Consider the following 27,502-nt stretch of genomic DNA (forward strand, 5'->3'; position numbering starts at 1 on the left):
AATCAATATCAGTTCAAGTATACGCTATATTTAGAGTATTTTCACTAGTTTACCTTGCCATGAGACAGCTATACAGTTCTATCTATCCTAGTATCTATGCTCTCGCCAAATCAACCAGACTCCATTGGAAAAAAATAGTAATTTTACCTCACAGAACACAGGGGTTGCTGGTCTACCGCTGCCTCTATCGGTTAGTTTGTTTGTGTTAATGTGTGACGTTTGTGAATCTGAACTAACCCTTTAAAACACCAAAGTCTGGTGGCTTTGGCGAGAGCATAGATGGATACAATGGCTTCAGTTCCCCATCGGAAAGGGCTGTCTGACAGCGAGGTAAAGCACTGAAAATATTCTAAATATAGCGTACACTTAAACTGGTATTGATTTTTTTAGGTGGCTAAAGTACATTTTGCTGCTGCCCCCGTCCACAGCAGTACATTGCTTTGCTCTGGTGCAGTAATGTTGAAGAGATGCAAAAGTATTAATTATCCTGTTACTCTTTACTAAGGAGCTTTCTATAAATATAATTAAAGAAATATGACAGATGGTAGCCATAGTTGGATATGATTATGCCTACCAGTTTAAAAGGATAGTTCAGGTGATTCTCAGTGGGGTTGTGAGGTACTTCTCTATAGTCAGTGTATTACCTACAGTACATGGTCATGTGCAGGATATGCATCCCAAACAAGCCAAACATTTCACATTCATTCGTTCCACCCCAGTCCTGTACAGGGTCATGAGAGGTCCGCAGCTTATCCCAGCATGCATTTATACAGCGAGGCGAATTGATTGAAGAGAGGCAGTAGACAGACACATAGTACAACAAATTGTTAGCACAAGCTAAGTGACAAAATGGTTTAAACTAATAGGAAGCAAAACAATGTGTGACTGCTATTATAGACACCTGGATCTAGTTACATTTTAGGTTTCATTACCATCAGCTGACTCCTGTAACCTTGTAGACGGTGATGGTAAGTGGAGACAGAGAGTTTGTAAGAAAGACGTGGCAGAAGATATAAACAGGTTTTTCCACCTGAAGTGACCCTAGATGCTATCAGTGTGCCGGTGAGGAAGTGTGTTAGTTATACTCACACATAAACAGTTGTTTGTTCAGAAGTTAATTCATGTGAAACTGGTGCTACTTGTTTTGCTTTTTGGTGCAGTCTGACTTCCTTGTCCCCTTTCTAATATATTTAAGTTACTGTTTGAAAGTGTTTTGATATCTCCCAGTCATGGAACCTTGTTTGTGTTTGGCTAGTGAATCTGCAGAAATAACAAAGTGAAGCAGTAATATAAATGTACACATCTATTCCCAGTAGCTGTTTTTTCAGCAGTACTTTCACCTTGCTTTTATCCTTTTAAAGATGCTGTACATTTTTTTTTTTAAGTTTAATGTAATTTAGCTGTTTATTAGATGCAAAAGCATAGCAAGTATATATTTGTCTAAATACTAGTCACTTAATAGGACGCAAACACCTGACAAGTAATATTTCAGTGAAATATATGGACTTGTTTTTAGCATCTGGAATATCTTGTTAAAGCTGCAGTGGGTAGAAATGGAGCAAATATGATTAAAAAAAGTTATTTTTATAAAATGTAAAAGAGTACATGAGACAGGTAATCTGAAAAAAATCATGTTCCTCTGGTGTCCTCCAGTGTCCTCCGGTGCTCCTAACGGCATCTGCAAGATTTCACAGACTGGAGGAAAACAACCAATCAGAGCTGATCTGGAGTCTGCTGTCTCTGAGCAGCTGTCAGTCACTCAACAACTCTGATCAAATGGTCAAACTAGGCAGCACTGATCAAATATGAATCAATATTCTGTTACGTTAATGCCTATTTCTCTCCTCAGATGTTCTCAGAAAACATCTTGTAGTGTACTGTTTAGCTGTAAAATGAGAAAGTTTGTGACCCGGCAGCCATGTTGAGATCAGTTGAGGAAATACCAAGCACCGCCCACCAGCCGTAGCACAGCCAATAGGAACGCTCTCACTCTGAAATGACCTGTGATTGGTCAAAGTCTCCCGTCACGGACTAGATGTTCTAAAGTCTGAAAGCAGAGCCATGAGGAGGAGCAGAAGTCTAGTTATCTCTCAGAACACTTGAATTACAATATGCTGAAAGGTTATTATGGGATATTTTCCCAATGATGCCAAATAAATTGTTGCCTACTGAATCTTTAAGTGTAAAAATATGACTTTTGAGCACCGGCACTTCCTAATACTTGTGAAATATAGCTGAAAATGAGTTTCCCCAGCTAAGTTCAAGATCTCTTTTTATCTTGAAAGGCCTAAATAATACATCTTAATCAAAGAAATGTTACCAAGTGAATCTTCACTTGTTCCACTTATTCCATGCAAAAAACACTTTGTATTAATTTTTTTGTTTTGTTTTTTTACTCTACTTATTTTTGAAGTGGCCTTTTTTCCAGTGGGGTGGCTTGTATTTGACAGGTGTTCTTGTTTGTTGGTGTCACGGTGACAGAGAGGCAGAAAGAGAGAGAGACATTCTTGAAGTGTTTAAAACCAGTCTAACTTGTCAGCTCAGGTGTATTACAGCGCCTTTTGTTTGAGTGGATGCCAGTGTTCTCCTTCCCCATTGTCATGTTAGAAATGTGGCCGGTGTTTGTGAAGCAACGATGGTGTAGATTAAGATTTTACTATTGCATAATGGAAAGTGTGAAGGAATCCTGAATGTGTGAGCAGCCATTGTTGTGTTTGAAATATGGTATTATGGTCTCTTCCTGCAAACTTTACGCTGACACTATAACACAGGCAATAATTTAATGGTGATCTTTCTGAAATATGAGATGAAATAATGTTAAAGTGAGAAAACATGCCTGCGTGACCATCTTTCATGTTCGTTTGCATGTAGATCTCCCGTCAGTTTCTGTTTCCTGACGCAGACAGGAAGCACCATCTGCACCATCATGTACATGATCATCATCATCTACATTCATATAATGTCTTCCTTTAATACTCCAATGAAAGCCCATTTTTATTTTGGCTCAGGCGATTGGTTTGCTCCCATAATGACCCGTCTCAGCTCCGTTGTAGGTTGCTTCCATACAGCGTAAATCACAACTTCCTGCGGTGTTTCCTGTTTCTGTCCAGAGCGGTTTCTCATTGGTCGCGGTTGTGTGCTAGTTGTTGCTGTGTGTAGCTGAGACGCTGCCACGTACTCAAAGCTCTTTTGTTGTGAGCCAAATGCAGCTGAAGACGATCTCATAGCTTTGTGTGTCTTTGCCTCAAACACTCACTAATACAGTGTTGTCAATATTACAACAGCAGGTTACAATACACATTTTCTGTTGCTCCGTTGTGCCCATTTTCTTTGCTTGGCAATAATAGTGGGTTTGCTACTGCTAGCACTTTCTCAAGGCTTGTGCATGAGTGTGCATGCATCCAGATTGCTGCTGCTGATGTATCCATCTTTGGAGGACAGAAAATGTTCTTGTAAAGAGATTCATTCTGTAAATTATGTTGATTTTAGATATTGAAAGATCAACTTCAAACTATAAGTTAGTGATCCCCCCCCCCTATTATCTAGCAGTCAGATGGTCCATGTGTCCATCCAACACTTTGATATTAGGGGTGGGCAATATGGCCCAAACCTTCTATTACTGTATAGGTCCTTTTATATCACAGTAACGGTATATATCGTGTCACAGTAATTGTTCTGTGAATTCAATTAAGAAATGGTATAAAATAACCACATCGTACTAAATCACATTTGATTATTTTCTTATTTGGAACTTCCATACAAACAAAAGCAACCTCACATGAGACAACAGTTGAGTTAAAAACAAAAGACTTCTTTCAAAATGGAAGTTTTAAGTTTCCTGAGTTTAAATGGTTTCAAGTGTTACAGGTTTTAAGGTTAACAGGAGCAAATAAATACCAGCCTGACACTACCTTGCAAGGTAGCTGGATTTGCGAGCTTGTGATATCGCAAGATCACTACAGAATCATGAAAGCGGTGGAACCATTTCTACCGTTGCACATTATATACCGTCACAGCCAACCCTAGTTGATATCCAACTCAAAGACTCCAGAGGATGCTGTACAAGGATTTTGGAGCCAAATATGATCTCACATCTAGCACCAAAGTTCATATGCACGGTCCATAGAGAATTATTGTTTTTTAAAATGTAAATCAGCTTTTATTGTCACACATTGTACCCAGCACAGCACACAGGGGAATTTAGTCTCTGCATTTAACCCCTCCTAGTGTTAGGAACAGTGGGCAGCTACTATATAGAGCATTTTGGGGTACGGTGCCTTGCTCAAGGGCACCTTGGCAGTGCCCAAGAGGTGAACTGGCACCTCTCCAGCTACCAATTCACAGTCCGTACTTGGTCCGCGCGATGACTTGAACCAGCGACCCTCCGGTTCTCAGGCCAAGTCCCTACAGACTGACCTGAAATTCATGCTCAAAACCCTTTTGATTTTATTAACTCGAAGACTTTTCCCCCTGTTGTGGAAACTGTAAATTAATATCCATGAAATGATGCACAAAACACTGTGAGGGTTAAAGTTTAAACATGATTGTATCAGAAGTCAGGCAGGGCATCTTATGGACTCTTTTCCACAGTACAATATACGTATAGTACCTCAGAGAACAAAGAACCACAATAACATTGCCTCTTAGCCAAAAGCAAAAACACTTTTCATCCAATCCTAAACTTCCAAATGGACAAATGATCCTTACATGCAGCGTCCGTGCAGGTCATAACCTCAGCTCGTGTTATTGGTCAACGTTCCTGAACATCGTATAAAACAGTCTCTAGATAATCTGGTGAAAAATGTAGGAAAAATGTTAGGAAACATTAGTTTACCATTATTTCACCACACTGCTGAGGCTCAAACTAGGGATGCTCATTTTGAAAAATGTTCTTAACCGATAACCGACCCTCGTTAACCGATTATTAACCGTTAACCGACAAGATTTGTGCCTCGTACCAGCTGCAGGAGCACAACAGATATTGGTTGACGGGAGTCTCCAGTTCACCGTCCGGGAGCATTAACTTAGCAGCTACGATGCTGCGTGTAGTGTCGCGGACATGCAGCCACTTTCCCAGTAAAAGTCTCCACCGCACATTTAGTTTAGTTTAGCAGGTTGTCAGCTGTGTGTCTGCCCGGCGGAACTTTAGTGAGTGTCCAACAAACAGTGTGTGTATTTGTGCTACGTTAGCAGCTCTAGCATTACCTAGTCTGCGTAACTTTAGTGAGTTTCCAACAGACCGTGTGTGTGTGTGTTGGAGGTGAGTGTGAGGTTGTTGGTGGTGTTCTAGCTGTGATCGTAGGTGTAGCAGTGTGTCTACAGTTTATTTGTCGGTGAATAAATGCTACGAAACTACAACTCCTCCGCTCCGCTCAGAGACCAGAGCCGACTTCCTGTATCCTGCAACTCCGGCTCTGCCTCTTAAGGTGGGCTGTTAAGGTGGACCAGCTTTTTCCCTTAAAGAGACGAGCCGCTCCTCTGAGCTGCTCAGCTTTTGAGTTAATTATTAACATTTCTTTTAACCGTTTTAACCGATAGCGTTAATCGGTTAAAATGCTTAATGTCGGTTAACGGTTAAACGGTTAGTTATTGACATCCCTAGCTCAAAGTAAAGTGAAATAAAGTAGTATGTTGCTACGTCACATTGAACACTGCAGGGCTTTTACCCTCCAGCTATGCTCCTGGCTGTTATTGTGCAGATTGTGGACATTAGAGTAGATGTTACTTAAGAGCATACAGTATGTTGACACATGGTGAAATGAGTTCATGCTGAGAAACACTGCTGGAGTTCACAGTGTGTGAAGGAGTTCACAGGCTTGTCTTGTTCATTCAACTAGTATGACCTCTTCTGACCACACAAAGCACATCCAAGTCACAAACCAAATATTTCAATGACATAATTAGAATACAGCATGGTGGAAAACAATAGAACAAAATGACAAGGCAAGAACAATGTGGTAGCAAGCGAGAGGCTGGTGTTTGTGTGTGAGGATGTTAATATGTGCTCCTCTCTCCTCTCGCTCCCTGTCCCTCCTTCCCTATCTCCCTCCTTCCCTCCCTCCCTACCTCCCAGGAGGTTATGATGATGAGCAGAGCAGCAGCAGCAGCAGAGCAGCCGGTATGAACGGTAACGGCCCCTCTAAACTGGTGGACCCGCTGGAGGACCCGCTGCCCGGACTGGGCACCTACGAAGACTTCAACACCATCGACTGGGTCCGAGAGAAGAGCAAGGACCGCGACAGACACAGAGAGGTAGGAAGAAGGAGGGGAAAGACCTTAAATAGATCATCATTATTCAATACAAAGAAGTGTTTACTGTCATACCTGTAATATACGGTACAGAATGCTCTCTGGGTGTCAGTTTATAAGAACATCTTTCTCTACGCCCTGCTTTATATTTATAGCTCCACACATTCACACACAGAGACTGAAACATTGAGGTTGTAGATTGCTCTCGATCGTAGCTGCTGGTGGTCGTGGTTTTCCTACATAGTTTGTTGATTCGCTAAGATAACGCTTTATGATCTCCAGGAGGAAATTCAAGTGTTAAAGCACTCGAAACAGACTGAAACTGTGCAAAATAAAAGTACACTACTTGTGTTTTAGCAGTGAAGCAGCAACATGAAAATAAAGTCGCTGATACCATATGTAATGCAATATAATATAGGATATGAAACCAAATAATAAAATGATGATGGTAATGACTTTCTCATATCGATCTCCTCGTCCCCGTGTCAACAGATCACCAATAAGAGCAAACAGTCGACGGTGGCTCTGCTGCACAGCGTCAGTGATGCCTTCTCTGGATGGTTGCTCATGCTGCTGGTGGGACTCATGTCAGGTAGAGCTCTCTATTTATTTCACATATGGTCTGGACTCATTCATCACACTGTTTAATGCACATGGACTTTAATCAACTTGACAGTAAATCATGCAAATTAAAATGCAAAAAAATCATTTTTTACAAGGTATTTTAATGCTTTAAACACTAGAAACCAAATCCCTCTCACCTAGTTTGCATTTAGGTGTCAAGTTTCAGCAGAAAAGCCACAGGAAATAAAACCCCACCTATCTGCACAGCATTGAGATCAACAGCACAATGAGTTGATGTTCACTATGCAGCTTATGTGTGGGGACAAAATGATCCTCCTACACTGGGATGAACCAATAGAACTGTTGTTTATATCTGGTGTACAGCTTTTCTAACACTCAGACACCTGGTACTAATCGGTGCAGTGAGCAATGTAGCAAGCAGAACCACTGACCCCCCTCTCCTCCCATGAGACGTTTGGATCACACAACTTTGCTGTTTTTAAACATTTGACCTAGATTGGATCAATAGTAGGGCTGTCCTCATCTGGAGTTGACGCAAAAAGTACGCTGTGGTTGTAATTCTGCGTTTTTTTCAGCTTTTCACCATAAATAAATAAAACGGCTTTTTATTTTACGAGAAATCTCAGAAAGTCCTCCCAGCGCTAGCTTCACAGCGGACCAGTTCAAACAAAACTAGTCTCTTACAGCCGGAGGACGACATCAGATACGCTAACTACGTTACTGCGCTCTGAATGTCTCTCTGGTTGATTTTCAATCATTGTGCCGCACTCAGACGAGTCAAGGCCGATGCCGTTCATACCTTTCCTCTCGTTTCTGTGCTGCCTGCTTCAGCTGAAAGTGAATTCCCCTGTGGTGACAGACAGCAGGTGTACAGCTACAAAATAGCACTAACATTGCGCTGTAAATAGGCAGCAGGGTGACATATTTCTAAAGGAAATTAATATTTATCATGTTGGCAAGCCAAAAAGTTTAGACACAGAACACAAGGATGCACATTAACACACCTTCAACCACAGAGGCACAACCAGCCTATACATTAAGCTTCTGTGTTTGGATGCGGTGAAACGCTGCCCACTACTTAATGTTGTCCTGAACTCATCCTTCATCCTCATCCAGGTGCTCTGGCCGGCGGCATCGACATTGCCGCCCACTGGCTGACGGACATGAAGGAAGGAGTTTGTCTCATCGGCTTCTGGTTCAACCACGAGCACTGCTGCTGGACGTCCAACGAGACGACGTTCCAGGAGAGGGACCGGTGTCCACAGTGGCAGAGCTGGGCCGAGCTCATAACGGGGACATCGGAGGTAGGGGGACATTACAGAACCGGTTTAATCCTGACTGAAAATGCTCTTCTGCACACTCAGATCCATGACATTTATATATACAGTATAGTATCCAAGCTGCCTCAAGCCTACTGTGTGTTTGCAGAGTGAAAGTTGGGATAATAAATGCAAACGTCTTGGATCCCAATGTATGAATGAAAACTGAATGAATTCCATGTCATGATCCAGAACTATGAGCTACTGCCTGTTTTATTGTCTCTCACTATTTTCTTTAGTGCTTGAAGAGAGTTGTTGCTTCTAAATGAAGACCAGTTGCACTATGCAAGATGTCCAGTCATGGTCTATCTTTATGCAAACACTAGCAACACTACCACTAATTTTAATGGTGCTTTGGTTCCATCTACTGGTTGTAAGCTGTAACACCACAGCTGAGTTTCTCTCCTGGCATCGATTAAACCCCTAAAAACTTTTCTCTGTTCATCGAAATTACATATTGAGAAGTTTTTTCCATGAAAAAAAATCCCATAATGCCATGAAATGGCTTAGATCACCTCATTACCAACTATTTAGATAATCGATTTATCGGTGATTTTTTAAGAAAAAGAAGTCTAAATTCTCTGATTGCAGCTTCTTAAATGTGAATATTTTCTGGTTTCTTTCCTCCTCTATGACAGTAAACTGAATGTCTTTGAGTTGTGGACAAAACGAGACATTTGAGGACGTCATCTTGGACTTTTGGAAACACTGATCGACATTATTCACCATTTTCTGACATTTTATAGACCAAACAACTAATCCATTAATCCAGAAAGTATTCGACAGATTAATCAACAATGAAAATAATCGTTAGTTGCAGCCCTAGTATGCACTCCTACTCGCTGTGTCCCCAGGATAAATGGATGGAACGGTGTTCAGGCTTCAGTATCAGTTTTGTTCAGTATGTTTTCCAAACAGTGCTCTGGAAAATGACCAGAGTATTCTCTGGAAGTCTGGCAGGGACATTACAAGTTTTCCAAATAAACTGCATCCATTTCTCTCGGATTTTCACATCCTTTAATAAAACATGAAGGCTCACCATTTCTCCCTTTGCAACTTTGCAACCGTAAACACAACACGCCTCTGCCATCGTTTTGATGAAATAGTGAAACTTAGCTTACAAAATACTGATCTCCTCTGACACCCCTCGTTACGCCGTAGCGTTATGCTAATGATACGGAAAGCCCCACCCTGTAAATTGATGGGATGGGTTCCTTAGGTATGTGCACGTCACACATGTCTTGTACCATATAAAAACACCATGGGGACATGTTACCATATAAAAACACCACATGGACGTGTTACCATATAAAAACACCACATGGACGTGTTACCATATAAAAACACCATATGGATGTGTAACCATATAAAAACACCATATGGATGTGTAACCATATAAAAACACCACATGGACGTGTTACCATATAAAAACACCACATGGACGCGTTACCATATAAAAACACCACATGGACGCGTTACCATATAAAAACACCACATGGACGTGTAACCATATAAAAACACCATATGGACGTGTTACCATATAAAAACACCACATGGACGTGTTACCATATAAAAACACCACATGGACGTGTAACCATATAAAAACACCACATGGACGTGTTACCATATAAAAACACCACATGGACGTGTTACCATATAAAAACACCATATGGATGTGTAACCATATAAAAACACCATATGGACGTGTTACCATATAAAAACACCATATGGATGTGTAACCATACAACCACCGTCTCTAAGGGTTTAATAAATCAATTGTCTACTTATGTTATATGTGTGTGTGTGTGTGTGTGTGTGTGTGTGTGTGTGTGTGTGTGTGTGTGTGTGTCCCCGCAGGGTCCGTTTGCCTACATAGTGAACTACCTGATGTACATCGTCTGGGCGCTACTCTTCGCGTTCCTAGCCGTCACGCTGGTCCGGGCCTTCGCTCCGTACGCATGTGGCTCAGGAATACCAGAGGTAAGACTGCACTGGAAAGGATAACATATTTAAAAAGCAGCATCAAGATGATGCCTTTCCTCTTATTTATTAATTATGTTGACATGTTAATCAGCAGATAGAGTCTGCGTTAATGATGTTTTTTCATTTCTTTTCTTCGTTTTATATTTAATTCTCCATAGATAACGTGGTTTGCTGGTTTAATTCTTGTGTATAGTGTAGCTGCAGGAATGAACAGTTTGGAGATGTCTCAGTGGAGGGTTTGTCAGTATTGTACTACTCGGTCTCTAGACCACTTTTTTTAAGGTCTCATCTCATCTCATTTTTACTCTGCCTTGTCTCGGTCTCAGACAAAGAGGACTCTGGATTCAAGACCATAACTGCGGGGCTATCATTAAATTGCCTGTTTATTGTCTGATTTATTTGTTAACATCATCACTGTGGTTGCTCATAGCAAGCAAAGGAATATTCAACTACATTAAAATCACCTCTACAATTCCTTTTTGATTATTTAATCAAGACATTTCTTATGGTTCACTTTACATCACTGTTACGTTCCCCTCCGTTTGAGGTCCAGGGCATGGAGGGAGTAACAAAATAAATGTGTGAACCCAGGAATGAGAGAAGCTGGCAACAGGGGTGTGTGCAAAAATAATGATACAATTTATTAACAAAAATCTGAAAAAAATGTACAAACACCTACTGAAAACTACTTTCTAACAGAAAGGGTGAGGTAATTAAAAAAATTAATAAATATGGCAATAAACCAATATTAAAACACTCAAATTAAAGCTACTGCTTACAAAGTGCAGCGAAAAACAACCCAGAGGTACTCAACTTAAACCTACTGCTCCACAGAGACAGCAAACAATCAGGTAGTGAACGACTTCACACTACTTCCTACCAATATAGCAATAAACACACTAAATTCACAAAAGAACACTGCCGACTCAGACACACTGGCCAACCACGACGTCAACCACCACACACAGTATTGAATACTGCCGTTTGGCCCACAGGCAACTTCTTCTCCGTTCTCCAGCTCTCTTATACTCCGCCCTGATTGCTGATCAGCTGCAGGCTGCGTACCTTAATCCACTGCAGCTGCAAAGGGGGCACCTGAGGAGACGGAGTAGAGGGCACAAAAACACAACATACATGCAACACAGCACGGCACGTAACAATCACACATACACAGTACATATAGTGGAGAGGAATCTTTATTTGTTTTCTGTGGGTGTTTTTATGGGAATGTGGATCTTTCGGATCATTTTGAGGAGAACCTCCACATTTTATCACAAGTGTGTCATGCAGTGTGGGACTCACACTGGTCTAACTTATGCTAAGTTCACACTACAAGTCTATCAAAGTGGTCAGATCTCTGTGCTGTTCACACTACACAACCTGCTGTCTTGTAATCGTGAGGCTTGAAGTCGTTGTGGTTTTCACACCACATGACTGACTGGAGACAGGAGGTCACACACCAGGAGGAATCCCTGATGAGGTCAACAAACTACACTTTGTCACGAAAACACACGCGAGAAATATGATAAATGACGTGATATCATACGCGAGACACATTGCTGATGTTGTTGTTGGCACGAGTGTTTACAATATAGCCTGTGTCCATCAGTTTCCTCACTTTACTTTTTATTCTTCTAGGTGCAACAACAACTTTGTTCCGTGTTGCAAATGCAGCACATATACAGTCAGTTCCTGTTGTTACAGGCGACCCCTCCTCCTCCAGGTTTACCCTCAACCCGTGTCTCACGCTCTCATTGGCTGGAGCTCGTGGCCGGAGTCCCCGACAGGTCCAGATATTTAGCATGCTAGATATCTGGAATGTGTCTACTGTGCATCGTGAGCGTCGGTGAGCCTCTCGGCGAGCGCCTTTGAGCAGTTCGCACATGACGCTCGAGCGCTGGTGTGCGAGCGCCGATGTGCAAGCTTCGAGCCAACGCCGATTTGCCCCTGATCTGGGCTTTTGTCTGGGAGCTCCAAAAACTGTCAGCAAGTGAAAAATCCGAGCTAAAGTGGTGTACAAAGTGTGGAATCACTCTGGTCTTGGTCATGACTTGGTCTCGGTTTAGGTGGTGTTGATTCCAACACTTGTGTTTGGACAGTAATATTGCTCCAGCTCAGTTTTATACAAAAATATGTGCATTTTTCTTCTTTAGCTTTATTTAATGTTAATAAACCTTAAGTAGATTTGTCCTCCCTTTCCCTACCGTCCCTTAGTTTTTCCTTACAGCATCCAGAAGATAAATGACACTAAACCTAAAAGCCGTCCTCTCTGCTCAGTGTTTACGTTCTCTTCGTCTCTGTTCGAACACTCTTTATTTCTAAGGAAGCGAAAAGCTGGAGATTTGCTTACACTCTGGAAATATAAGCAAGAAAACCTGACTTATCCAAACTGATTCCCTCGTTTCATATACACAGAACAAAACAAACAAACACAACTTTTTCCTGCAGATATAAACTCCCTCTTCCACTCTCTCGCTGCTCTCAGACAAAGACTATCCTTTAATTCCATGGAACTTGAGACCTTTTCTCGTCACTGGAAGGTCGGACAGCGGTCAGCAGGCCCACGCACACCAGATTAACTGCTTATTTGAAAGAATAATATCCATTTTCTCTCCTTCCATTCCACTCTCTTGGACTTTCTCTACCCTCACACACGCACACACACACACACACACACACACACACACACACACACACACACACACACACACACACACACACACACACACACACACGTGTAAACTGATCCCTCCCTGACATCTGTTTTCTCTCCGTCTCTCTCAGATTAAAACCATCCTCAGTGGGTTCATCATCCGTGGCTACCTGGGCAAGTGGACCCTGATTATCAAGACCATCACCCTGGTCCTAGCCGTCTCCTCTGGGCTCAGCTTAGGGAAGGAGGGCCCTCTGGTCCACGTGGCCTGCTGCTGCGCTAACATACTGTGTCATCTGTTCACCAAGTACCGCAAGAATGAAGCCAAGCGACGAGAGGTAGGCTCCGGGGCAGTTGGGGCGAGGTGATAAATAACGAGTAATGGTGCTCATAAAATGGATTGTTTTGTTAGTCTTCCTAAAAGGGAAGTGTTGAGATAAGCTCTGTGTGGTTACGTATTCTGCGGCTATTCTATTTTATTTGTTTTTTTACTTTCATACAACAGAGTTAACAGACAACTCCCTGTCGGCTCTGAAAGCTGGGTTTCATGTTAGCGTGAAGAAGGCTAAATAACGCTCCAAAGTAGGGCTACATTTTGGCAAGGAAAAACTGTCATGGCCATTTTCAAAGGGGTCCCTTGACCTCTGACCTCCAGATATGTGACTGAAAATGGGTTCTTTGGATACCCACGAGTCTCCCCTTTACAGACATGCCCACTTTATGATAATCACATGCAGTAGAAATGGGTTATTGTCTCCTATTCTAAAATGGTGTATCTGAATATATCTGCTTACTGGGGTCCCTAAACAGTCTTTGAATTCCATAGATTGTGTCTCACTGTAAAGCTGAGACTATGGTGGATCCAATGAGCCCAACTGTATTCATGTGTGATGATGTTAGTCCCCATAGGAGACATTTCATTGACCTCACTGTATAAAATGACCTGTGGTGACCTCTTGGATAATCACAGCCTCATGAAACTTTACAGCCACAAACTAGAGACCTAGAGCATTCAGAGGATGGATGGATCAAACTAGAGACCTAGAGCATTCAGAGGATGGATGGATCAGACTAGAGACCTAGAGCATTCAGAGGATGGATGGATCAAACTAGAGACCTAGAGCATTCAGAGGATGGATGGATCAAACTAGAGACCTAGAGCATTCAGAGGATGGATGGATCAGACTAGAGACCTGGAGCATTCAGAGGATGGATGGATCAAACTAGAGACCTGGAGCATTCAAAGGATGGATGGATCAAACTAGAGACCTAGAGCATTCAGAGGATGGATGGATCAAATTAGAGACCTAGAGCATTCAGAGGATGGATGGATCAAACTACAGACCTAGAGCATTCAGAGGATGGATGGCTTTCCTAGCTAGATGGACAATAAGGGGGTTTCTGAGCAGTTTACACAACACAAGTGCTCGCCATCAATCACTGAAAAATGCAATTCTTGCAGAAATCTCCAAATGTCAAAAGTATTTGATCCCAAATCACAGCATGTCTTTTTCTATGGTGTTCCTCAAGGTCTCGGTGTCTTAATGTGGTATTCTGGAGGGATTATTGATCATTTTTATCAATTCTCCAATGGTAAAAAATGGTTAAATTTAGCACCAAATCTGTGGAACAAATGGTATCAACCCAAACATTGCTGCAACATTTAAGAGACATAAGTGAGCATGTTTATTTCTGATTCATGACTAGAAGAACTTGACACACAGTTCTGAGCTGCATCTCAAATTAATGTTCAGGTTCTCAGCTTTCAGATGATGTTCACTACTACTATGTGACATCTGCTGCTGACCTACTATCTACCCCTAAAGACCCCCTGGACCCCTTAAAAAGACTAAAATGGGTCTTTGGTTGGTCTCTTCGGGTGAATAGAGAAGTTGTAAAATGAAATATGGAACCAAACAAGCTGCTGTAGTCTTATAATCTCTGAATATATTCTCTGAAATCCTGGAAAAACATTAGCTAGTAGCAGTAGCTGAAGAGAGATAATCTTCAAATATTTCTCTTATTTCATGGTAGGACAGATTAGATTCACTGCTTCGGTGCTCTGTGTTTGTATTTCACCTTTATCACAGCACCGCTGGGAACTAGTGGTTCTGATCAGCCTTTTGATAATAAGTCGTCTGGACCAAAGAACATGTGTTCATTCAACAGTGCGGAGAACGCGGCGTTCCCCCTGATAGATTCTTGTTTGATTGTCTTTGTTTAACCTCTCAGTTGTACCGCAGCACAGATGTGTGTGTTTGTTTCTGTCTCGTAGGTGTTGTCTGCAGCAGCGGCGGTGGGTGTGTCGGTGGCCTTCGGTGCTCCCATCGGAGGAGTCCTGTTCAGCCTGGAGGAGGTGAGTACAAATAAAGCTCAACAGTGACCGCCAACTTTTTGTTTCCCATCATTCACTACATTGCGTTTCAGGAAATTCCTTCTATAAAGAGTTTTAAAGGTCCCATATTATTAAAAAAGTGAGATTTTCATGTTTTTTATTATAAAGCAGGTTTGAGTCCTATATAAATACTGTGAAAGTATCGAAACACTCAATCCACAGGGAAATACACACAGCCCGTATTCAGAAACTCTGCATTTGAAACAAGCTGGCAGGATTTCTGTCCATTTGTGATGTCACAAATATACAATATTTAGACCCTTTACACAGATTTAAACTTTAACATTCTAAATGGTCCCATTTTAGAACTGGTTGCAGTGTATGTGGATGTCATCAACTGACAGGAAGTACACATGGACCCAAACTGTTGCCTAGCAACGCAATTCTGTTGCAATTCCGTCGCAATTCCGTCAATACGGAGCGTTTCAGACAGAGGGTAAATACAGGCATATTCAGGCCGGCAGTATGAGGAAAATAATGTGTTTTTTGAACATTACAGCATGTAAACATGTTCTAGTAAAAACACAAAATACAAGTATGAACTTGAAAATCAGCGCGATATGGAACCTTTAAGCATGGGACAGTTACGAGAAGAATCGTGACCATAAAATATTCAATTTGGAGCAAAGAAAAATTGGAAAATGGGGAAAAAAAGGCAAAGGTACAAGACTGAGTACAACATAGAGTGAAGGAACTACTCATCCCATAAACCACTGCAAATGCAGCCTCGCCGCCCGAAAACGTTTAAACTATTACTAGCAACTGCATGGCTTATTTCTCGCCTCAGATATTTTCAGAAACACATTTCGGTGAACTATTCTCTCGTGATATAAGACAAAAGTGAAATCCGGGAGCAGACGCCACAGAGCAGCACGTACCCTCACAAGCCACCCGCGGGTGCGGTAGGTAAACATTTTAAAGGTGACAGGGAGCTCCACCAATCAGAGACACCGTTGCACTTAGGATTGTGGGTAATGTAGTACCTTTCCGTGATATCAGGAATAAAATGTGTTTTTCTTTTTTTTTGTAATTAGTATTTTATAGATTTTTTTTTTTTTTTTACATGAACATTGTCACATTTTGGTCAACAAATCAAATAACTCCTACATGCCATAATGATATTAATATGAAAATAATACTAATTAATTATTAAAATAAAATAAAAATATTTACAAAATCATAACATACAAGGATGAAAGAGAATCAGGTTTTCTTGTGTTTACTGTGTCAGAACAATTAGCCGGTTATTTCATCAGCACCAGATAACGAAACTGAATTAATTGCTTTCCACTTAATAATAATAATAATAATAATAATAATAATAATAATAATAATACTTTTTATTCGGTGGCGCCTTTCAGGACACCCAAGGACTCCTTACAAAGATAAAATTATACTCAAACAGATAAAAACAGCCGGACATGACAGAGACACATTTATGCAGACACATATGATGGACTGATGGACACACTACAGGGAATAGGCCAGTTTGAACAGGTGAGTTCTGAGGAGGGATTTGAATGTAGTAACAGAGTCAGACTGCCAGATGTGAGGAGGGAGGGAGTTCCAGAGCCTGGTAGCAGTGCAGCTGAACGCCCTAGCTCCCATGGTGCTGAGGTGTGAGGTGGGGGGTTGGTCGGAAGACCAGCTGATGATGAGCGCAGGGAACGGGAGGGGGTGTACTCCAGTGATGTGGTCAGAGGATCTGGTGCGGGTGATGATCCGGGCGGCAGAGTTCTGAATGATTTGAAGTCTGTTGAGCAGTTTGGTGGGAAGGCCAGAGTGGACGGCGTTGCAGTAGTCCGGGATGTGACAAACGCGTGGACCAAGATTTCTGTGCCAGTTCTTACACCCTTTTACCGTAATGTCTAGTATATACACGTACCGCAACGTGGGGGCTAGTTTGACCGTCTTTTTCGAAGTGGAGGCTGGCATCTTCCTTCACCTTTTTTGACCTCAAAAAGTATAAACTCACTTTGGTGCTTCTCTTCTTCCACTCTCTCCAGGCTCTTTCCTTGTTCCCTGCTTCCCTCCAGATACTAAAACACGCCTACTGGTACCTAACTGGGACCTGATAAACAGTTAAATGTGTCTCAGCAGCTTTATAATCCATCTTCAGCAGAACTCCCTGAGGAGTTTTTGGATGAGGATGCTGGGGGTCTCCCATTCAGAGGGCAGACTGCTGCTTCTCCAAGCTCAAAAATGAAAAGGATTAAACTCTAAATAGTTGATTTATTTGTGAGTGAAGTGACGTAGAATATCAGTGATGAATAGATGATCCAGAGTTTTGGTTTTACTGCAAGAAAATGTGATGAAATTGAATATTTCACTGTATTTTTGGCACCTCGGTTGGTGTTTGAAATAGTAGAAACTAGAGCTGCAACGATTAATCAATCCGTTGTCAACTATTAAATTAATCGCCAACTATTTGGATAATGGTTTGATCGGTTTGAGTATTTTTTTAAGAAGAAAAAAAGTCTAAATTCTCTGATTCCAGTCTCTTAAATGTGAATATTTTCTGGTTTCTTTCCTCCTCTATGACAGTAAACTGAATATCTTTGAGTTGTGGACAAAACACACTTGAGGACCTCATCTTGGGCTTTGGGAAACACTGATCGACATGTTTTCACCATTTTCTGACATTTTATAAACCAAACAACTAATCGATTAATCAAGAAAATAATCAACAGATTAATTGACAATGACAATAATCAGATGTAGCCCTAGTAGAAACTAGTTTCACTTAACCAATACATCTGTATTTTACAAATATTAATGTTATAAACTACAATCCCATCTACAGTTTCACACATTTAACTGCCTTTGTAAATACCACTGATAGAAAAGGAAAGAAAAGAAAAGCAGGTTTGTCTTCACTAATATTGAATCTTTTCTGTCTCTGTGTTTTCCTCCAGGTGAGTTATTACTTCCCTCTGAAGACCCTGTGGCGTTCCTTCTTCGCCGCCCTGGTAGCAGCCTTCACTCTGCGCTCCATCAACCCGTTTGGAAACAGCCGCCTGGTGCTGTTCTACGTGGAGTTTCACGCTCCGTGGCACCTGGTGGAGCTGGCCCCCTTCATCCTGCTGGGGATCTTCGGAGGCCTGTGGGGGGCGCTGTTCATCAGGGCCAACATCGCCTGGTGCAGGAGACGTGAGTGGTGAAATGTGCCCTAAAAGAGCTGCACACACAACAAACCCTTTTTCTTTTCTTTCTAACACCCAGAATGCCGAGTAATCATGTGTGTCTCTGAAAGGTAAATCCACTCGTCTGGGTCACTACCCCGTCATGGAGGTGCTGGTGGTCGCGGCGCTGACCGCTGTCGTCGCCTACCCGAACAGCTACACCAGGATGAGCGGAGCAGAGCTCATCGCTGAGCTGTTCAACGACTGCTCGCTGCTCGACTCCTCGCAGCTCTGCGGCTACAAACAGGTCAGATATCCACACTGTGTGTGTGAGTGTGAGTGTGAGTGTGAGTGTCACAGTGAGTGTGAGTGTGACAGTGAGTGTGACAGTGAGTGTGACAGTGAGTGTGACAGTGAGTGGGAGTGTGACAGTGAGTGTGACAGTGAGTGTGTGAGTGACTGTGAGTTTGAGTGTGACAGTGAGTGTGACAGTGAGTGTGTGAGTGACTGTGAATGTGACAGTGAGTTTGAGTGTGACAGTGAGTGTGACAGTGAGTGTGTGAGTGTGACAGTGAGTTTGAGTGTGAGTGTGAGTGTGACAGTGAGTTTGAGTGTGAGTGTGACTGTGAGTGTGACAGTGAGTGTGACTGTGACTGTGAGTGTGACAGTGAGTGTGAGTGTGAGTGTGACAGTGAGTGTGACTGTGAGTGTGACAGTGAGTGTGACAGTGAGTTTGAGTGTGAGTGTGACTGTGAGTGTGACAGTGAGTGTGACAGTGAGTTTGAGTGTGACAGTGAGTGTGAGTGTAAGTGTGAGTGGAGGAGTTGTTTATTTGCGGAGGAAAGGAATAGATTGTTTGTTTGTAGAGAAAGTTTTTCTGGTTTGTCATTTTCATTCCTACAAAGTAAGCAAATAGAGAGATTTAGAGTGTGTGAGTGACTGTGAGTTTGAGTGTGACAGCGAGTGTGAGTGTGACAGTGAGTGTGTGAGTGACTGTGACAGTGAGTTTGAGTGTGACAGTGAGTGTGACAGTGAGTGTGTGAGTGTGACAGTGAGTTTGAGTGTGACAGTGAGTGTGAGTGTGACTGTGAGTGTGACAGTGAGTGTGACTGAGTGTGACAATGAGTGTGAGTGTGAGTGTGAGTGTGACAGTGAGTTTGAGTGTGAGTGTGACAGTGAGTGTGACAGTGAGTTTGAGTGTGACAGTGAGTTTGAGTGTGAGTGTGACTGTGAGTGTGAGTTTGAGTGTGAGTGTGACTGTGAGTGTGACAGTGAGTGTGACTGTGAGTGTGACAATGAGTGTGAGTGTGACAGTGAGTTTGAGTTTGAGTGTGACAGTGAGTGTGACAGTGAGTGTGACAGTGAGTTTGAGTGTGAGTGTGACAGTGAGTGTGACTGTGAGTGTGAGTGTGACAGTGAGTGTGACAGTGAGTGTGACAGTGAGTTTGAGTGTGACAGTGAGTGTGAGTGTAAGTGTGAGTGGAGGAGTTGTTTATTTGCGGAGGAAAGGAATAGATTGTTTGTTTGTAGAGAAAGTTTTTCTGGTTTGTCATTTTCATTCCTACAAAGTAAGCAAATAGAGAGATTTAGAGCATCTGATTTAAATTGGGAATGGTGTCATGTTATACACTCACCGGCCACTTTATTAGGTACACCTTGCTAGTACCGGGTGGTCTTCATCTGCTTCAAGGTTGGACGTGTTGTGCGTTCAGAGATGGTATTCTGCATACCTTGGTTGTAACGAGTGGTTATCTGAGTTACTGTTGCCTTTCTATCATCTCCAACCACTCTGCCCATTCTCCTCTGACCACTGACATCAACAAGGCATTTCCATCCACACAACTGCCGCTCACTGGATATTTTCTCTTGTTCGGACCATTCTCTGTAAACCCTAGAGATGGTTGTGCGTGAAAATCCCAGTAGATCAGCAGTTTTTGAAATACTCAGACCAGCCCGTCTGGCACCAACAACCATGCCACGTTCAAAGTCACTTAAATCCCCTTTCTTCCCCATTCTGATGCTCGGTTTGAACTTCAGCAAGTCGTCTCCACCACGTCTAGATGCCTAAAGGCATTGAGATGCTGCCATGTGATTGGCTGATTAGCTATTTGTGTTAACAAGCAATTGAACAGGTGTGCCTAATAAAGTGGCCTGTGAGTGTATATATTACTTAAAGGTCCCATATTGTAAAAAGTGAGATTTTCATGTCTTTTATATTATAATGCAGGTTTAAGTGCTGTTTAAATACTTTTGAACAATAAAGCATGTAAACATGTTTTAGTAGAAACAGAAATACTATTATTTATAATACTATAAATAACTATGAACCCGAAAAAAAAGCATATTATGGGACCTTTAAAGCTGCAGCAGGTAGAAACGGAGCAAATATGATTAAAAAAAGTTATTTTCTATTCAATGGTCACCTTATCAGTGCATCACAGTAGTGCATGAGACCAGTAATCTAAAAAAAATCATGTTCCTCCGGTGTCCTGCGGTGCTCCTAACGGCATCTGCAGGATTTCACAGACAGGAGGAAAATAACCAGTCAGAGCCGAGCTGGAGCCTTGCCGTCTCTGAGCAGCTGTCAATCACTCACCAACTCCGATCAAACGGTCAAACTAGGCAGCGCTGATCAAATATGAATCAATATTCTGTTACGTTAATGTCTATTTCTCTCGTCAGATGTTCTCAGAATCATCTTGTAGTGTACTGTTTAGCTGTAAAATGAGAAAGGTTGTGACCCAGCAGCCATGTTGAGATCTGTTGAGGAAATACCAAGCACCGCCCACCAGCCGGAGCACAGCCAATAGGAACGCTCTCTCTCTGAAATGACCTGTGATTGGTCAAAGTCTCCCGTCACAGGCTAGATGTTCTAAAGCCTGAAAACAGAGCCATGAGGAGGAGCAGAAGTCTAGGTTTCTCTCAGAACACTTGAATTACAATATACTGAAAAGTTATTATGGGATTGTTGCCCAATGATGCCAGAAACATACTGCCTACTGCAGGTTCACGACACAAGTAAGGGAGAATGTACCGTACTGTAATGCGAAGATCAGAACTGCGTCCATAGCAACGGTCTGTTATACAGACAGTAGAATGCTGTAATTGATCAGAATCGAGTATTCAACAAAGCTTCTAATACATATTTTTATTTCATCACACATAGGACACACATCTTTTTTTTTTAGTGAACACTTCTTTTAGTGTAAAACAGGGCTCAGCAACCTTTACTATCAAAAGAGCCATTTTAGTAAAGAAAAAAAAATAAACTCTGTCTGGAGCCCCAAAACATTTGATCATTGTGATGAAGGTAACACAGTTTATAGTCTAAGTATATAGTATATAAGTCTAATGCAGTGAGGGCCAAAGAGACAAAGTAACTACAGAGTATTAGGGCCACATTGAGGGAAAAAACATCTGAGATTTACAGAATAAAGTCAGAATATTACGAGAAAAAAGTCGTACTATTACGAGAATAAAGTCAGAACTTTACGAGAAAAAAGAAAATAACACGTACCGTCATACCATAGACCTACAACAATGATAAATACAAATGAAAATGTCAACAAAAAACAGTTATTCATTTCCATTTTTAAAAATCCACAGGGTGCCACTGGAGAGGGGCTGAAGAGACGCATGTGGCTCCAGAGCCGCATGTTGCAGACCCCTGGTGTAAAACAATCTTAAAGTCACAAAGTCAAATATGAGAAATACAATTTTGAAATGGAAACTGTGTCGGAACTCCAGTATGTTTTCTGCCTTTTTTTATTTTTGGTGTCTCTGTCTGGCATCCTTCTGTTCCTCTAACACTGCCTTTCGTTTATCTCCTCCATCATCTCTGTGTTGATGTTTCTCTCCTACTGTTCTCCCCACGCAGCCAACCAACACATCAGAAACAGGTGTAGGTAACAGCCTGGCCGACCGGCCGGCAGGAGAGGGCCTCTACACCGCTCTGTGGCAGCTGGCCCTGGCCTTAGTTTTCAAGATGATGATCACTGTGATCACCTTCGGCATGAAGGTAGGTCCACACATACACACACACACACACACACACACACACACCACTCTCTTTGAACTCTGTTATCTATGAGGCCTCTTTGGCTGGTTTTAGAGTCTTATTAATGCACCGCTCTCTGCGTAACATGGCGTGCTACGAGGGACAGCTGTCTCTAATCTGTCTGGAGACATATTTTGAAGTAGTGTGTCCCAGTTTCATTCACTGGTCATCTAGTAATGGAGCCTCTTGGAGCCTCTCTGCATGGTTTATATGATGAGTCACAGCAACATGACTCACTATCATGAGGCTCTCTGGAGGATCAAGTTATTGTTAAAAACAAAATGAAAGTTTGTGGGGTTTACATGTTGATTAAGACAGATTGTTTTTATGACTTAATTTGGCTGAAAATGCATATGGATGTTGTTTTTAGCATCATCTTTTTAGAGACCAGTTAGTTTTAATTATATTCTAATTCGGCTCGATTTGACGTCATGGCTGGTGGGATCACAAGATGGTCTCGAGTCTTTCTTTTCCGCTACTACTAAACCCCCCAAAAACATACAATTTGGCATCTTTTGAAGTGTTAGTCAGTTTCATTAATACACTCATGCCTCTTAATCTTCAATACTTTGTGTCCTGCTCTGCAGTGACTCAGTCACCTTGTGAGAATCAGTGAAACTCCTCACATCTTACCTGCACCTCAGCTATTATTAACTGTTGAGAGAAGAGTATTTTATGATGTCACAAAAACAAATTTACTAGGGTTGTCCTCGACCAAAGAAACTCTTAGTTGACTAACACTCGATTAATCGACAAGACTAATCGATTAGTTGATTTAATCGACAGATCTGTGAAACTGAGTTTCTCCACGAAGAATCACACAGAAGCACCACTTTAAAGCTGGTGTTTACCAGAGATGTGCTCACAAGTTTCTTGGATATAAGTCATTCAGCATAAAAAAAGTATAAAAAAATGACTAATCCACTAAAGAAATCTTAGTCAACTAAAGCCTGGGACACACCAGGAACGTCAGGAGCGCGTGGCACACCAGGTGCGTTTCTGCTGCTGCAGCTGCTGCCATCAGCCCTTTCTTTCTACATAGAGTTTGTCTTTTAATGGCCATTTCATTTCATTATAAATATAATTTATATTTAATTTAGACAGAGAAAGGTTAAGAAACGTGTGGTAATTAGTAAATAATAATAATAATTCACTATTAAAACTCCGTACTTTATTCATTCATGGAGCTCTCCAAGTCACTGCATGTTCTAGAGCACTGTCCGGCACATATTTCAGAATAAAAGCCTTGTGCTAACAAATGAAGGAATTCTGTCCGTAGAAAAAACGCTTGAGGGCTTTTATTTTGAAATGAAAGCAGGAAGTGTTGATTTAAAAATAAGTCTTTACTTTTTTTTCATCTCCGTAACATATTCTACAGACAGACATCGAAACTATAGTACTGTAGCTGATATGATGTTAATATACAGTCAATAGATCACCTTCACTGTCCGTGACATATTCTACAGATGTCTAGACATGTAAACTGTAGTAATGTAGCTGATATGATGTTAATATACAGTCAATAGATCACTTTCACTGTCTGTTGTTGCTGTGAAATGCACGCGACACGCGTCAAAAATAGGCGAGACCTCTATTCTCTAGAAGCGACATGCGTCTCACGCGGGCAGTGTGGCTGCTCTAACCTGTTAACATGGACGCCGAAATAAAAAACAAGAGGTAACGCAGCCGCCACACGCTGCTAACGTTCCTGGTGTGTCTCAGGCTTCAGTCCAAAACAACCGATAAATCAACTAAGAAGGGGCAGCCCTAATATCTGCTAAGCAGGACTGACTAATCCTTCATCTCCATCTTGTTGTCGTCTCCTCTCTGCCCACCCAGGTCCCCTCTGGTCTCTTCATCCCCAGCATGGCAGTCGGAGCCATCGCTGGCAGACTGCTGGGCGTCGGCATGGAGCAGCTGGCCTACTACAACCATGACTCGTTCATCTTTAAAGGCTGGTGCTCGCCGGGAGCAGACTGCATCACCCCGGGCCTCTACGCCATGGTGGGAGCCGCCGCATGTTTAGGTGAGGCGTGCGTGGCGGTCGGCAACAGATTATTTAGATAGATCTGTGAGGTACTTTTATGTCGGACTGTTTGTTGAGGTGAAGACGGAGCTGAGACCTGAAGGTGAAGTGACCGGAAAAATAAGATCACAACACCCAAATAGCCAGAATGAGATGCCTGTCTTCACTCTCAGGGTGAGGAGCTCAGATATCCAGCAGCAGCCTGGAATAGATGAAAGGGTTAACGTGGCATCTGATCGGGATGTTTTGAGCATGCCTTCCTATAGTGGTATTCTGAGCATGTTCAACTGGTAGCATGTCATAGGGGGTTAGGTGACATGTTCAGTCTGACTTAGGAATGTCTTGGAATGCCCAGAGAGCAGCTGGATGTGGGTGGGGAGAGGGATGTCTGGACCCAGATAAGTGTGTGGTGGACGGACTGAGGGAGACTTCACAGTGGGCTTGAGTCCCTCAAGTCTTATAGGTTTCAATAGGGCCGTCAAAGTTAACGTGATAATAACACGTTAACACAAATTAACACGTTAAAGCAACTTTTGGTTGTAGCAGGCTCAGTATTAAAGCTAGAGTGATACTGACATCAAATGAAACCTGATGAATCCATCGGTACCAGCCAGGTCATATTATCTGTCGCAAAGGAGGTTAAATAACGCTCCAAACTTATGCTAAATTTTGGCAAGGAAAAATTGTCATGACCATTTTCAAAGGGCTCCCTTGACCTCTGACCTCCAGATATGTGAATGAAAATGGGTTCTATGGGTACCCACGAGTCGCCCCTTTACAGACATGGCCACTTAAAAGTCTTTAAATGTCTGAAAAAAGTCTGAAAAAAATGTCCTAAACATTTTCAAAAAAAAAGTATGTAAGTAAACAATAAATTAAAAAAAAGAAAGAAAACCTGAAAAATATCCAAAAAATTGTCTGAAAAATGTCCGTATAAAAGTCTGAAAATGTCCAAAAAATGTCAAAGAAAAGTCCAAAAAATGTTCGATAAAAAGTACCAAAACAGTTCTGAAAAATGTCCACATTTTTTTTCAGAAAATTGTAAAAAAAAAAATGTCAGAAAAATAGTACAAAAAAAGTCAGAACAATGTCCAAAAGAAAGGCAGCAGAAAAGTCAGATACTGGTATCATAGTAAACTATAAAACCTGATGAATCCATCGGTACCAACCATGTCATACTAGCTGGTCAAGAAGGAGGTTAAATAACGCTCCAAACTTACGCTACATTTTTTCAAAGGGGTCCCTTGACCTCTGACCTTCAGATCAGTGAATGTAAATGGGTTCTATGGGTACCCACGAGTCTCCCCTTTACAGACATGCCCACTTTATGATAATCACATGCAGTTTGGGGCAAGTCATAGTCAAGTCAGCACACTGACACACTGACAGCTGTTGTTGCCTGTTGGGCTGCAGTTTGCCATGTTATGGTTTGAGCATATTGTTTTATGCTAAACGCAGTACCTGTGAGGGTTTCTGGACAATATCTGTCATTGTTTTGTGTTGATAATTGATTTACAATAATAAATATACACATACATTTGCATAAAGCAGCATATTTGTCCATTCCCATGATGATAAGAGGATTAAATACTCGACAAATCTCCCTTTAAGGTACATTTTGAATAGATAAAAAATGTGCGATTAATTTGCAATTAGTCACGATTAGCTTTGGACAATCATGAGATTAATCGCGATTAAATATTTTAATTGATTGACAGCTGTAGTTTCAAGTATTTCATAGGTTTTGTTTGACTTTTTTCCACGTGTTTTAATAAAAAAAACAACTTTTAAGGGGTTTTCACAAACCATTAATCTGTTTGTCTAGTCCGAATCAGAGTGATATTGATACTTTTGGTTCTTTTTCTATTTAGTCTGGTTCAGTTTCACAGTGCACAAATTAAAGCGGACCAAATAAAAGCAATATTTTGCTGAGGGGCGTGTACGGAGTAGCAAATTTATCTTATTTATTAACCGTTAACCAACAAGATTTATGCCTCGCATCCAGCGGTGTTCCAGCTGCAGGAGAACAACAGATATTGGTTGACGGGAGTCTCCAGTTCACCGTCTGGGAGCGTTAACTTAGCAGCTACGATGCTGCGTGTAGTGTCGCGGACATGCAGCCACTTTCCCAGTAAAAGTCTCCACCACACATTTAGTTTAGTTTAGCAGGTTGTCAGCTGTGTGTCTGCCCGGCGGAACTTTAGCGAGTGTCCAACAAACAGTGTGTGTGTTTGTGCTACGTTAGCAGCTCTAGCATTGCCGGAGGCTTCGTGCTCGCCGCCGCACACGTAGTCTGTGTAACTTTAGTGAGTTTCCAACAGACCGTGTGTGTGTGTTGGCGGTGAGTGTGAGGTTGTTGGTGGTGTTCTAGCTGTGAACGTAGGTGTAGCAGTGTGTCTACAGTTTATTTGTCGGTGAATAAATGCTACGAAACTACAACTCCTCCGCTTCGCTCAAGTGAGCCAGAGAGACCGGAGCGGACTTCCTGTATCCGGCTCCGCCTCTTAAGGTGGACTGTTAAGGTGGACCAGCTTTTATCCTTAATTCTTAACATTTCTTTTAACCGATAGCGTTAAGCGGTTAAAATGCTTAATGTCGGTTAACGGTTAAACGGTTAATTATGGACATCCCTAATTCAGAGTATTGATTTGTTATTGATTATTGAATCCGTTCGTTTTTTAATTCTTATTACAGACGTGGACAAAATTGTTGGTACCCTTCCGTTAAAGAAAGAAAAACCCACGATGGTCACTGAAATAACTTGAAACTGACAAAAGTAATAATAAATACAAATTTACTGAAAATGAACTAATGAAAATCAGATATTGTTTTTGAATTGTGGTTCAACAGAATTATTTTAAAAAACAAACTAATGAAACTGGCCTGGACAAAAATGATGGTACCCTTAACTTAATATTTTGTTGCGCAACCTTTTGAGGCAATCACTGCAAACAAGTGATTTCTGTAACTCTCAATGAGACTTCTGCACCTGTTGACAGGTATTTTGGCCCACTCCTCGTGAGCAAACTGCTCCAGCTGTCTCAGGTTTGAAGGGTGCCTTCTCCGAATGCATGTTTCAGCTCCTTCCACAGATGTTCAATAGGATTTAGATC

The 27,502-nt window shown here is 41.8% G+C and overlaps 1 protein-coding gene across 4 annotated transcripts in view; it reads left to right on the top strand.

Moving 5' to 3' along the window:
* Positions 1–27,502, top strand: part of clcn5b (chloride channel, voltage-sensitive 5b) — a 59,310-nt gene that overhangs the window by 18,385 nt on the left and 13,423 nt on the right. For all 4 annotated transcript variants that reach the window (XM_037759744.1, XM_037759745.1, XM_037759743.1 and 1 more), the window contains 10 exons: positions 6,074–6,252; positions 6,742–6,841; positions 7,951–8,138; positions 10,011–10,133; positions 12,921–13,127; positions 15,065–15,145; positions 18,100–18,334; positions 18,438–18,613; positions 22,184–22,324; positions 24,203–24,389. In XM_037759744.1, coding sequence (XP_037615672.1) covers positions 6,074–6,252; positions 6,742–6,841; positions 7,951–8,138; positions 10,011–10,133; positions 12,921–13,127; positions 15,065–15,145; positions 18,100–18,334; positions 18,438–18,613; positions 22,184–22,324; positions 24,203–24,389 — 1,617 coding nt within the window. The remainder of the gene's footprint in view (positions 1–6,073; positions 6,253–6,741; positions 6,842–7,950; positions 8,139–10,010; positions 10,134–12,920; positions 13,128–15,064; positions 15,146–18,099; positions 18,335–18,437; positions 18,614–22,183; positions 22,325–24,202; positions 24,390–27,502) is intronic.

The sequence above is a fragment of the Sebastes umbrosus genome, chromosome 22 (genome assembly GCF_015220745.1).
Source record: "Sebastes umbrosus isolate fSebUmb1 chromosome 22, fSebUmb1.pri, whole genome shotgun sequence".
In the NCBI taxonomy this organism is placed as follows: domain Eukaryota; kingdom Metazoa; phylum Chordata; class Actinopteri; order Perciformes; family Sebastidae; genus Sebastes; species Sebastes umbrosus.